Below are 13,765 nucleotides of genomic sequence, written 5' to 3'. Positions count from 1 at the left end.
TAGCTCTTGCAAATTTGTTCTTACAACAATTGTTTCTAAAGCTATGGAGTTAAATCTGTATTCACACAACCATTGCTTTCACTCTCTCTTCTTCTCACATCTTTTACATATGCTTCAAGGGGTCGTCCGCCATTACTGCTTCTCTCCCTATGCCACTTGGTTGCAATGTAAAAAAATTGAAGAGTAGAAGTCCACCATTGAAGGGTCATTCAAAGCTTTGCTTTCGAAAATAGAACTTTTTGAGTTTGTTAGTTGTTTGGATTGGGTATTGTTCCAATTGATTGAAAATATCAAAAGGTGTTCAAAATTTAATTTTGAAGTGATTCGGACTAAATTTGAGCAAGATTTGAGTTAAATTTCAGAAAAAAGACGTAAGAAAAAAGACGAAGTCAGTTTTTTGTATAATCTTGTATAATAGTATATATGAGTGTATAAACACAATTTATACACTACTATACATTTTTATACACCTTTATACAAGCATATGTAGACGAACTTCTTCCACGATTTTCAGTTGCAATTCTTGTTCAAAACCAGTCCAAATCTCCATTAAATGACTTCAAATTTATATACAACCTCCTTATACTATTTCTAACAAGTCTAAATAACACACACTCCAAATTTCTCACAAAATCAAATTCGAAATTTAAACTCACATACTTAAGCTCGTTAAAAATCTAATTTTCACCAACCAAATGAATTTGGTTTGTTAGCGTCGGGAGTCTTGTGTGACAAGAAAGTGTCACCGTTACTAAAAGGTAAGTTTTATAGAGTAGTGGTTAGGCCTGCCATGTTGTATGGAACTGAATGTTGGCCGGTAAAGAACTCACACATCCAGAAGATGAAAGTAGCAGAGATGAGGATGTTGAGGTGGATGTGCGGGCATACAAGGATGGATAAGATTAGGAATGAAGATATTCGAGAGAAGGTGGGTGTGGCCCCCATGGAGGACAAGATGCGGGAAGTAAGACTCAGATGGTTCGGGCACATTCAGAGGAGGAGCACTGATGCACCGGTGAGGAGGTGTGAGCGACTGGCTGTAGTGGGCACGCGGAGAGGTAGAGGAAGACCTAAGAAGTATTGGGGAGAGGTGATCAGACAGGACATGGCGCGACTTAGGATTACTGAGGACATGGCCCTTGATAGGGAATTATGGAGGTCGAGCATTAAGGTTGTAGGTTAGGGGAGAGTGTGAATATTTATACAGCACAATAGAGTGAGACTATCCAGTTAGGAGTTAGACTAGGAATGTCATTGGTCGTCTATTGATGCAAGGTTTTACCTTCTAGTTGTACTATACCGGCCATCTATTTCGTATTTCGTATTTCGTATTCTGTATTTCATATTTCATATCTCTTATATATTGTTGTTATTTTTATTACGCATTTTTATGGTACTAATATATCATCTCCTATTGCTTTTTTGAGCCGAGGGTCTCCTGGAAACAGCCTCTCTACCCTTCGGGGTAGAGGTAAGGTCTGCGTACATATTACCCTCCCCAGACCCCACTTGTGGGATTATACTGGGTCGTTGTTGTTGTTGTAAATGAATTTGGTTTGTTGAACTAATATTTGAGTCACAGTTACTGATTCGAAAATTAACTTGAAATCTTGAGCAATTTTTTCAAAAAATTAAATAGTAATTTTGAAAACCTATTGAAGTTGGATTTTGAATCTTAGCTTATTATTTTTGGGCTAGTTGGTTGTAAATTGAAATATGGACTATAAAATTGAAAAGTAGGGAGCCCAGTTCTAATGTGAAATTTTCCCTAAAAACAAATAGGCAGTCATGCCGGTGACTATACCACAATCTTCCCCTAGTATTTGCCCCTTGACGATAAACTATTTAGCAGCTAAAGCCGCTCAAGCACATAAGAACATGTTAGAAAGAAAAAAAGAAAAGCTTTCGAGCTAATCTTGCAGGCATCAAATATTAAAAGTCTCATGTCTTAACCTATCAACCTGTACACATTATGAACAGCACCTACAACATACATACTACTCACAATGACTTACAAATTGCAATCACAATCAAACCTCAATTTATAATTCTTGTACCTATCAGAGACTAGTTTGGATGACGATGAAGATGTCAGGTGTACTAATAACTAGGAAACTGGTATATGTCATCATTTTCCATGTTAGACATGTCACCATGAGCAGTTGATGCTGTTTCACTTTCCCCTCCTTCAAGCTCAGCCTGCGGTGAAGAATATTAGTTCATATGAGTGTCCTGATTTTGAATTATGAAAGCGGATCTAAATGCTCCCCATCTCCCTCCTTAGGATTGACAATATGCAGCCCTTGTAGAGCTTCAAACATTCTCTACTCTATGGTTTAGGTGAAGGCAAACTACCATGCTGCCAGAGAACGTGCCAACCCAAGTGGTCTAATGAGAGGAGTCTGAATAATATTACGATTTTCTTCAATAGAATGGAATATGCTGTGGGTAAAATACATGGATCAAGAAGCCAATGATACTGCCACGGTGCCACCCATATCCCAGATATGCTGGAAATAATTTAGAGCCAAGAACATTCACGCATAGAGTTTTCCAGGTGCATGGACAATTCCACCGATATCCACTATTTGGATGTTTAATTTGTCCTTGTTCCATTGCATACGATGTAGCTACTCCACAACCTTGACTATTTTTACAATCACATCTCTAAGACCCACAACCTTAGTTTTTTCCAACCTTTCAAGAAAAGGAAAAAGAAAATTAAAAGCATAATGGAATATATACTTTATGTATCTGTGTTCCTAAGATTTACAAGGAAGATAGAGGATGGCTAAAATTCATTCCATTCAGTCCCAAATGATGTATGTACGCATTCCGCATGCAAAAAAACTATGTAAATGTCAATCTATCATGTATTTTAGTGACAGAATTGTCGTAGAATGATGCTTTGCTTACCTTAGCTTGCCGGTACTTTTCAAGAATCCGATGATATTGCTGGCGTGCCCCCGGAGATTCAACCATTGATAGCACTCTCGAGACAGCCTCATCCAGAGCAGCATCAACTTTCTGTTTGCGGAACACCTTGAGAATGTCTTCATCCTCGCTTTCATCAATTGATTCTGCGTCATGTCGAAATCCCCGAAGACCAACACCCCTTCGACGCCACCTTAGCACCACCTTCTCCAAGATTCCAACTGCCCAACACACCTTGTATTGCTTTCTAACCTGATAGCCTCGTACATGAGCCTGCCATGGAAATCACCAGCAAGTCACTTTTTCTGCTAAAAGAATTATTTTCTATCCTCCAAACATTCCCTCTACCCCAAACCAAAAAAAGAAAAAAGGAACAAGGAGATCATAATTAACGAATGATCCCAACTTATATTTTATTATAAATATGATTGTGACTTCTGTATTAGTGACAGATTGTATTTGAAGTCTATCAAGTTTGACTTTCCTAGAAGATAGCGTATAATAAGGTTAAAATGTCAATTTTGACTTAAAGCATATAAAGCACCTGTATCTTCACCACTTTCTGGCGGAATGCAAGGAAATCTTTCCGACCTTTCCATCCTCGGTATTTCTTCTGAATTGCTAATGCTGCTGAGTTGTAGTCCCGCGTATTGCGGAATGCCCACTTTGATGCAGCTGAAAGCCCAAGAATATCGTTTGAGAGGATACCATATTCATCTCCACTTGCGGTAGTAGCAATAGCAGATTCTCTCTGTTGTCTTTTGCGGAATGAATGTGCTCGGAATGCAGACTGTATACGAGCAGCAGCCTGAGCTGCATTACGGACTGCAGCTAAACTGTCCTTTAGAGAACGCTGATCCTCGTTTGTGGTGGCACTTGTGTTTGATATGCTACTAATAGTTTTTTCTGCTTCCACATCAGCAGTACCTTTTGAAAGCTCACTCTCCACCAATGTGAGGGATGAAAGATGACTGGTGAGAGCTACCTCTGAAAGATATCCTGCAAGTCCCTTATGACCACAACTGGAAGCAATTGATGCAGCAGTTTTACCAACTGGATCTCGTGGGGAGGGATCCGTAACAGCTCCAGCCGATGCCCCGGATGCGATGAGTGAAGCAACCATTTGTTCCCTGTCACATATATGAATATTCAAATAACTTAGCTCACTATGGCTACTAAGCATAAGGCCCCAGTAGAGATTGTCATTAGCAAATTCATTACACATGCAAACACAGACATATATAAAGAGAGACAGATTCAAGGAATTCCCTCGATATATCAACATCCATGAAGTTCTTCAAAGCTGAATTTGTCAATATATTACTCCATAAAAAATTCGAAAAGTTGAAAAATACTGCCTAATGTGCTCGATTTTAAAATTTCACTTAGGCAAATTAGGAATGAGACAATATTTCTTGTAAACCAGTAATAACTGAGTGATCGAGTCAAAAGTAAAAATACCATTCATCTTTATACTTTTTGTATACTCAGAAGGTGGAAGCAGGACATGTTTTTTTCCCTTTAAAATGACAGAAATCCCATAGGTCAGTGGTGCACAGTTTGAAACTTGTTGGATAATGGGCCCACTCTTCTAGCCTTATCCACTTAAATGACAGGCTTTTGATTGCAGCAGGGTTCTGTGATATGCACCTAACAACACATCACGCATTCTTTTCTCACCACTAGAGCAACGCCCTGGGGCCTAGAAGTGGGACATGTTTGTCTTCCTAAGAGTTGTTAATCCAGCTTCTATTGCTACTGACTACAAATTTTAATGTGAGAACTGAAGCACAGTGATTACTAAGTTATTTATCAAACAAAAAAAAAACCATAGAATTACCTTCCAAAGCGTGCAGCCCAGTGCAGGGCAGTCCAGCCGTTAATATCACGGAAGTCAACACTGACTCCAGCATTTAGAATTGGGTGCAGCGCCCACTCAAATCCCAATCCAGAAACCATGTGAATTATTCCTTGCTCTTTCTTAGATAAAGAACAGCCCATCTGATTATCTTTTCGTTGCAATTTATAAGAAAGCCACTGCTGGAACTTGTCTTTTAAAAGTTCTTGAAGAAGCCAATCAATAGTTATCGTTGATGTTGAAGTGCCAAACAAAAGAGATTCAATGACCTGGGACCATGAATCTTCATTTGCTTTGGATTTCTCCAAGAAATCATTGCTCAACTCAGAACTATCTTCTTTGTGGACAGATAAGTCCAATAGAAGCATCTGCACGAACCTGACAAGTAACAACAATTCCTCTGTACTTTTATAAGCTCCTTCTATGTCAGATCGATTATTTCGAGCACAATCATCAGGCTTAACCCGATATTCAAATTCCTTCACCTCACTGCATGACTCCCTATTACCACTAGTAACACAGAGGGTGACTTTACCGGGCAAATGAGGAGGAGCTTGGCAACAGATGACACCTTCTTGAATGATCTGAATAGGAACTTCAGTATCACCAAACATGCAAGTCCACATGCACTCTGAAGGATTACAGAGAAAAGATCCAATGATAACAACCTGCGTTGAAGATCTAGAACGTTATAAACAATTGGTAATATTTATAAAAAAATGGGTGAGGATACCAGCTGAAAACTATTAACTACACCGTAGTATCTAACATGTCAAAACACTGAGCATGGTCATGAACATAAGGTGCACAGAAGGATTTTAAACTACTTTCATAAAAAGCTACCTTCAAATTGTTCAGCATAATTTGACTATAGGAAATCATTCACAGAGGTTTCAACTGAACAGAGATATCAAAGATTTAAGGGGGTTTTGAGCACTGAGCAGCTCCAATGTTGATAAAAGAATTAGTCATTATGAGTTGGTTCCTGAAGCTAGTTGCATCTCTACCTCTTTATGACCTTTGTATTACTTTAAACTGCTATACATCAGGTTCCAGTCAGCATTCACAAATTAAGCCATGATATAAAAGCGTTTCATCCAAGATTTTGAAGTAATACCATTTAAAATAGCCAGTTGCAGAATGATGGAAGTCTGCGTTTTCGGAAGCCGTAACTAATTATATAAGATATTGGGGCATGGAAAACAGAACACTGAAATTTCAAATGACTAAACAAACGTATTAAGCAATCCACTGGTATCTCGACACTACTTGAACATGCAGAAAACAAATTTCAAGAAACATTGCAAGTCCACAATCATGGAGAGCAGACATGTTTTACAGTACAAACGCAAACAATCAACTAAATCATGACATGTACCTTTGTTGCCTCAGATGAATACCCCCAATCAGGGGATATATCCCGAATTGTAAATTTCTGCTTCTGGGAAATAGTTAAGCTCATCTCATCTTCAAGAGAAGTACCAATCTGATCTTGGTCAAATATTGTTGTACACTGGTCAGAATTGGATCCAAAAGCAGTTACCCCAGGAGAATATGCAGGATACTTGAAATTTTCAAGTTGTTTAAAAGCTGGTATGGGAGCTGCAAAGAAACACGAGTTTTCCAGAGATTAACTAATTAGTGACATGCTAGAGGCCTCTGGAGGTGAAAAAATGATTACCCTTCTGAGCCTCCTTCTCACTGAAATTAGGCCACTTGTAGCTTTGATATGCTTCTATGGCACCTCTCTCTGATGAGATTTGCAGCATTCCCTGTGGTAAGTACAGGCATGTGAAAACACGTCTAGATTTTAATATTAAAATGTATAGCTGATGTGGGTTTATGATAAGAGGCAGGTGTTGTATTTCGCCAGAAGGCCCTGAGATAAGGTTAAAACTTGCACTATATCTTGATCTTATATGCATTGATGAGCCTAATGAAACAGAGATAACTACAAAATACATGTTTCTTACATTCTCATCCAACTTGGGCAAAGATTTGTTTAGTGATTCATCAGCTGTGGAAACCCCATAGTGATCCAGCATATCTTTCCAGATGTGACCATCCTGGGTCAGATGTTGATGATGAGATTCACTGCTCTCAGCTACAGAGGCACAGTCTTATTAGCATACCTTCACATTTGTTGCTTCTAAACTAGAAAAGGATGAGAGCTCCATTTAAAGAAATAATGAACACAAAGACACGGAAGTAAATCCAAGAGGAAGCATTGAGTTAACTGCTATCAGAACTTCAAAAGTTACACTTTCACTTCTTTTTTCGTATGGTAAATAATTCTATTAATAATGGGAAAATCTACATACAAGAAATATCACTACACAGTCATACACATAGACTATTTGTTAGTGGATGCCATAAAAACTAATAATTAGTTACGTGTTTAAATCCAACGGTAACTCTTTATGGTGTAGAATTTTGACTAACTCTGAGTGGACCTTCAGATGCTGATGGATCAATCTACATTCAGCTGAGGTTAAATCATCAGAGAAAATAAACAAATAAGATACTACGTAGCAAACACTTCTAACTCAAACAATCTACTATAAAGGCCAGCATTCAACCATAAGATTCCGACAAGTGTCCAGGTCAACAGTTGCAAGACTAAGAACAAGCAGTAGTCAACCACACCAAGCAAATTGACAAAAATGTCTACCTAGTTCACGATAAAGCACAAATAAGTAAGAAAATCTCCAAGCTTTGAGTTGCCTGTAATAGAAATCCAAAGTAGAGAACCATAAGGATGCATATGTGCATTCTACAATATTGATGAGACATGAAAATGACAAAAACCTGAATGATGTTGCAACAACAGACTGTTTGAACTCCCCTGCATCTCGACAAGTGAACTGTCGTCACTTATTGCATCTGCATACAGGGGATCAATTTCTTTAAAGCTGTCATCATTTAAACTTAACTGCTCCTCAAGCCTTCGCAACGCTTGACTCATCTCAAGCCCCGGTGAACTCATGACCTCATTTGTTCTCCCTGTGATGTCTGACGTCCTGTTATTATTGATGACTGCATCAGAGCAAATTTCTCCAGGGCTAAATTGATTCTGGTACTGCTCATAAGATTCACCAGCGATGACAGCAGAGCCCGTCTGTTGAGTAGAATAGGAGCTTGGACTGGGAGAGAAAGTAGAAGAAATTGGAGAAGATTCCGACATGAAGGCTGGATTCTGCCTACCCTGTTCTCATATGAAAAACTAATGATGTTAGGACTCGTTATACTTTTAACATATTTAAGTTCTAGCTAATAAACAGCTTAATAAGATGCACTAAACAGATATTTAATTCTCCAATATTAGCTGTACATACAGATACTAATACAGAGATTGAAGAATCTCCAGCATCACATTATTGCCGCATTCACAGGGAAACAAGATTACTAAAGAAATGATGGTTGAAACTGAAGAACAAAGAACTACTGATGCACAGATCCTTTGATTGATGAAAAATTATTCATTGGTACTGAGAACTCTTGTCATGACATCATATTAGCTGGTAATGGGTTCTAGAAGACTGACCTCAGTTATGTCTCTGTAGTGAACCAGAACGATGTGCTCGTACACACTGCCCAAGCATCCAAAGTTGTTGACAAATAAAGTAAAAAGAACAATCAGCTACCTCCCAACTTTTTGCTCTGAGAGAGAGAGAGAGGACAGAAAAGGAAGCTCTAGAATATTAAGCTTAAGTGCTTCTACGTATCTTTCCATTCAGCTTTTTGTAACTCCTAAAATTTCGGTGCCATTTGAAACTATGGTGAGTTTAGCACCTCTTTCTTAAAAGTGCGCAAAACAAAAAAACACCATCTTACAGATAGATAAGAGCAAGTAACACTCACGGATCCAACATCCAATAGCTGCGTCTCTGGAAGTTAGGATTCTGCTCTCCGTGTGCATAATAACAGTTCAGGGCTTCAGCATTTCCAACCTGGACATGGAAGAAATAAATATGAACTACTCATGCAATGGAAAATTGTTAGGGAAACTGGAGAAGAATATGAAAAGTATATATTTTGGGGATTCATACTATCCATGTGAAACACACCATATTTTTCCCAAAAAAAGTCAGTTGCAATATCAACAACACAATATTTCCTAACAAATGTTGTTACCTTAAGCCGTTCATGTGCCTCCCCAACAGTTCTCCCATCTTTCTTCTTGCGCCAGCTATGCCCATCTTTACGGAAGAATCTGAGGACCCTCTTGTTAAAGAGAAACAATGATCCACCTGTAGATACAACCACTTTGTCAGATGATATGGAAGAGGACAGCAATCTACATGGTTCCAATGTAAGAGGGTTATAGGAGATTACTGGGTGGCTTTTGAGCTGGTTCATTGGAGAGCTGGTGGTGCTCATGATTTCGCAGTATGAAGAGAACTTCAGCAGGCTTCAACCACCTGATTTGGGCTTCTCGAACCAAATCATTAATATCATATCCTGAAATGTCGAATAGCAGCAGTTGCTAAATCTTCTAGATCAGCAGATACAGATCAGTACACTCCATTCTCAAAGGCCAAAGCGGCACCGTTCATAGGTGATCAACCAATAGTTTCACAAGGAAAACAACTAAATTAAAAAAGAAACAGTTTCAAGCGGTTACTTATGGAACAACAACAACAAGAACAACAAAAAAAACCCAGTGTAATCTCACATGTTGGGTCTTGGGAGGGATAATACTAAGAGACTAATGACTACATGTAAATTTTCCACCCTAATTCTCAACCTCCACCCTTTCCTATCGAGTGTCATATCCTAAGTAAGCTGGAGCAATGACACATCCTGACTAATCACCTCAACTCAATACTTTTTTGACCTACCCCTGCCCTTCCTTAGACCCGCCATGGTCAACCTCTCACACCTCCTGACCGGGGCATCTATGGCTCTCCTTTACACGTGCCCGAACCATCTTAACCTCGATTTCCGCGGTTTGTCCTCCACCGACGCCACGCCCACCTTGTCCTTAATAATTTCGTTCCTAATCTTGTCTTTCCTGGTATGCCTACACATACATCTCAACATCTTCATTTCAGCTACCTTCATCTTCTGGACATGGGACTTCTTGACGGGACAACACTCTGCCCCATATAACATAGTGGGTCTTACCACTACTCTGTAGAACTAGCTGTTAAGTCTTGGTGGCACGCTTTTATCACACAGGACCGCAGAAGTGAGCCTCCATGTCATCCACCCCGCTCCAATATGATGAGTAACATCCTAATTAATCTACCTATTGCCTTGGATTATAGACCCAAGATAGTTAAAACTATCCCTTTTGGGGATGACTTGTGTATCAATCGTCACTTCTACTTCTGCTTCAAGCATCCCATCATTGAACTTGCACTCCAAGTATTTTGTTTTCGACCTCCTCTACTTAAAACCTTTAGACTCCAGCGTCTGTCTCCAAACCTCTAACCTTGCGTTAACCCCCCCTCGTGTCTCGTCAATCAGTACTATGTCATCAGCAAATAGCATACACCATGGTACCTCCCCTTATATGTGTCCCGTCAGCACATCCAATGCCAGGCATACAAAAACGGGCTAAGAGTCGATCCCTGATGTAACCCCATCTCCACAGAGAAATGCTCTAAGTCACCACCCGCAATCCTCACCCGAGTCTTAGATCCCTCGTACATAGCCTTAATCACCCTAATGTACACTACCGGAACACCGGTAACCTCCAAACATCTCCATAGGACCTCCCTTGGGACTTTGTCGTAGGCTTTCTCTAGGTCAATAAACATCATATGCAAGTCCTTTTTCCTCTCCCGAAACTACTCAACCAATCTCCGCACAAGGTGTATGGCTTTGGTAGTTGACTGCCCCGTGCATAAATCTGAACTGATTCTTGGAAATAGACACACTTCTCCCTACCCTCTCTCCACCACCCTCTCCCAAACTTTTATAGTGTGACTCAGCAGTTTGATCCCCCTATAGTTGTTGCAATTCTAGATATCTCTTTTGTTTTTGTACAACGGAATCATCAACACCACCGTCAATCTTCAGGCATCTTCTTCGTCCTGAAAATGACACTAAACAAACCAGTAAGCTACTCCAAGCCTGCCCAACCCGCGCTCTTCCAAAATTTCACTGGTATCTCGTCAGGACCACTCGCCTTACCCTTATTCATCTGCTGCATTGCCTCATCGACCTCCACAACCTTCATACACCTACAAAACCCGAAATCACTCTAATTCTCTGAGTTCTCCAACTCACCGAGCATGATGTTCCTGTCCCCTTCCTCGTTCAAGAATTTATGGAAGTACATCTGCGACCTATGCCTAATACATGACATGCCTCTTGTACCAATACCTTGCCATTCTCAACTTTGATGCACCTCACTTGGTCCAGGTCCCGAACCTTCCACTCTCTAATCTTGGCTAACTTGTACAGCTTCCTCTCCCCACCTTTGCCCCCAAGATCCTCATACAATCGTTAAAATGCTGCAGTATTAGCCGCCGTGACCGGTAATTTTGCCTCTCTCCTAGTCTTCTTATAACACTCCCTATAAGTTCCCTTCTCCTCATTGTCCGTGATTTCCACTAGCTTCAGAAATGCCGTTTTCTTGGCTTCCACTTTACCTTGGACTTCCTCATTCCACCACGAGTCTCTTTTATGGCCTCCCGGGTACTCTTCGTGACCCCTAACACCAATCTAGCAGCTTCCCAGATGTAGCTTGCAGTCGTAGTCCACATACTACTCGCGTCCCCCTACTCCTCCATGGCCCCATGGCCAACAGCTTCTTCCCCAACTCCTGAACTTTGTCTTTAGTCAAGGATCCCTACTTGATATTAGGCTGACCGTACACCGCTTTCTTCTTCCTTGCTCTCTTGATCTCCAAGTCCATTACTAAGAGCCTATGCTGCATCGATAGACACTCACTCGGGATGACCTTGCAATTAGTGCAAAGACCCCTATCACACCGCCTGATAAGAAGATAATCAATCTGAGTCTTGGCTACCTTACTCTGGAAAGTGACCAAGTGGTCCTCCCTTTTCTGAAAACACGTGTAAGCTACCACCAAGTCAAAAGCACCAGCAAAATCCAATAACGAGGTTCCTCCCTCGTTCCTATCTCCAAAACCAAACACGTCATTCACCTCGTCATACCCCCTAACAGTCTCCCCAACATGGCCATTAAAATCACCTCCTATGAAGAGCTTTTCGTTGTGCGGAATACCACGCACAACCTCGTCCAAATCCTCTCAGAAGCGCCTCTTGACCTCCTCTCCCAGGCCCATTTGTGGCGCGTGAGCACTAATCACTTTTAAAGTGAACCCACCAACCACAAGCTTGATACTCATCAGCCTATCATTCACCCTCCTAACATCAACCACTAGCTCCTTGAGATCCCTATCAACTAAAACACCTACCCCGTTCCTGCCCTTAGCACCACATGAATACCACAGTTTGAACCCGTTAGCATCTCGAGCCTTCATACTCATCCATCTAGTCTCCTAGACACACGCTATATTAATCCCCCTCTTCGGAAGAATCTTCCCTTACTCTATAGACTTACACGTCAATGTTCCTATGTTCTAGGACCCCACCTTCAGCCTAGCATAACTAAGGTTTTTTACTTTTTCTATAATCCTCTTTCGCTTAAAAGGCATAGAATACTGATTCTGAGACTTACAAAGTCATAAAGACATAGAATGAAATAACTACAACAATTCACTCATCAGACACATAGTAATTCATGTTCGTCTTGTCTAACATGCCTTTAGCATTTGTAAAATACAAAGTTTTAGATCAACACTAACCAAGGAAATCATGCCAAAAATGGTCAATCCATCAACTATACATCCGCCTCAAATTAGTTGGTGTCAGCTATACCAATCCTCTATATCCATGGTGATGTACTTGCGCTCATTTCTTTCCAATACTCAATTCTTTTTTTCCTTTAAGACAAAACTAATCAAAATTCTGTCTTGATTTAAAAGTTTTTAAAAATTGAACATTTACGGGTTTAACTAAGTCCAAAAATATTGAAACACAGAAGGCAATTCATCTATGCTAATTGAAGAGATTAAGTACAAAAAATTACCGAACTGACAAGTAACAGTGAATATATAAAATAAAATAAAAAGAAAAGGAAAAGGACTTAACGCATGAGTGATCCAATTAGAGTTTTATTTACCTGATTCGGCCATTATTTGTAGTCAACAAAAGCTTGTGACGGTGATGAAGAATTGCAGAGACATTTTCCTGCCGGCTTTCATTTCAGAATTTCAATCACTTATGCAAAAGTTGAACAGGTCGTATGGCCGCCGAAAAATTGACCTTGACGGATACGAGAACGGTGGCAGGCGACGGCAACAGAGACGATGGTGGTGGAGAGAGGGTTTGTTTTGACTGGAAAAGGACGGCTTCAATTTTGTAAGAGTCGATATAAGCTCTGTAACCTGAGAGTGAAACTGTGAAAGCTACACGAAGCTACCACGCTTCAGAAATGGAGTTTTTAATGTTGGAACTTTTATTTTTTTGGAACTCTTTTTTGTTTTTTGTTCTTTTGGTTTTTGTTTTTTTAAACGTAAGAGTAATTCCGTAATCATGGGTACAGATTGGCTCCGCACAACCTAACTAACTTGTTTGGATGGTGGTTATATTATATTGTATTGTTATTTTAAATACGTTATTTCTTGTAATTGTTACTTAAATTTTATTGTATCGTATTGTTAACTTAGTCGTTATATAACAACGAAAAGTGTCATTTTCTGGAACGATCGATTTGGTGTGGTCGCATCATTCCGTTATTTTTTTTTCTCATCTTGCCTTTTTATATTATTAAATAATCTTATTGTATCATTTATTATACCTTTTTATATAATAATTCTACCTCATACCTTACTTTTTTCTTATAATATTATAAGCTTATTCTTTATATTGTTGGTGCATGACATTATGAAACGACGAAAAATAACATAATCTATCCAAATATTGTACACATCAA

At 39.7% G+C, this 13,765-nt stretch overlaps 1 protein-coding gene across 2 annotated transcripts; it reads right to left on the bottom strand.

Annotated features, from left to right (window-relative positions):
* Positions 1–1,881: 1,881 nt before the first annotated feature.
* LOC104230439 (calmodulin-binding transcription activator 4-like) lies at positions 1,882–13,309 on the bottom strand. 2 transcript variants are annotated; one of them, XM_009783259.2, is made up of 13 exons: positions 12,953–13,308; positions 9,128–9,253; positions 8,927–9,042; positions 8,654–8,742; positions 8,337–8,382; positions 7,601–7,997; positions 6,766–6,896; positions 6,474–6,564; positions 6,171–6,394; positions 4,775–5,460; positions 3,479–4,064; positions 2,917–3,207; positions 1,882–2,199 (listed from the first exon to the last, which is right to left on the bottom strand). In XM_009783259.2, the coding sequence occupies exons 1-13, from the start codon at positions 12,963–12,965 to the stop codon at positions 2,101–2,103; spliced, it is 2,895 nt and encodes a 964-aa protein (XP_009781561.1). In that variant the 5' UTR covers positions 12,966–13,308; the 3' UTR covers positions 1,882–2,100. The 2 variants fall into 2 exon arrangements, with proteins under 2 accessions (XP_009781561.1, XP_009781562.1); XM_009783260.2 differs by having other exon boundaries at positions 2,180–2,697; positions 12,953–13,309.
* Between the last annotated feature and the right edge of the window lie 456 nt (positions 13,310–13,765).

This window comes from Nicotiana sylvestris, chromosome 12, assembly GCF_000393655.2.
Source record: "Nicotiana sylvestris chromosome 12, ASM39365v2, whole genome shotgun sequence".
Taxonomy (NCBI): domain Eukaryota; kingdom Viridiplantae; phylum Streptophyta; class Magnoliopsida; order Solanales; family Solanaceae; genus Nicotiana; species Nicotiana sylvestris.
This window is presented reverse-complemented; position numbering and strand designations above follow the sequence as displayed.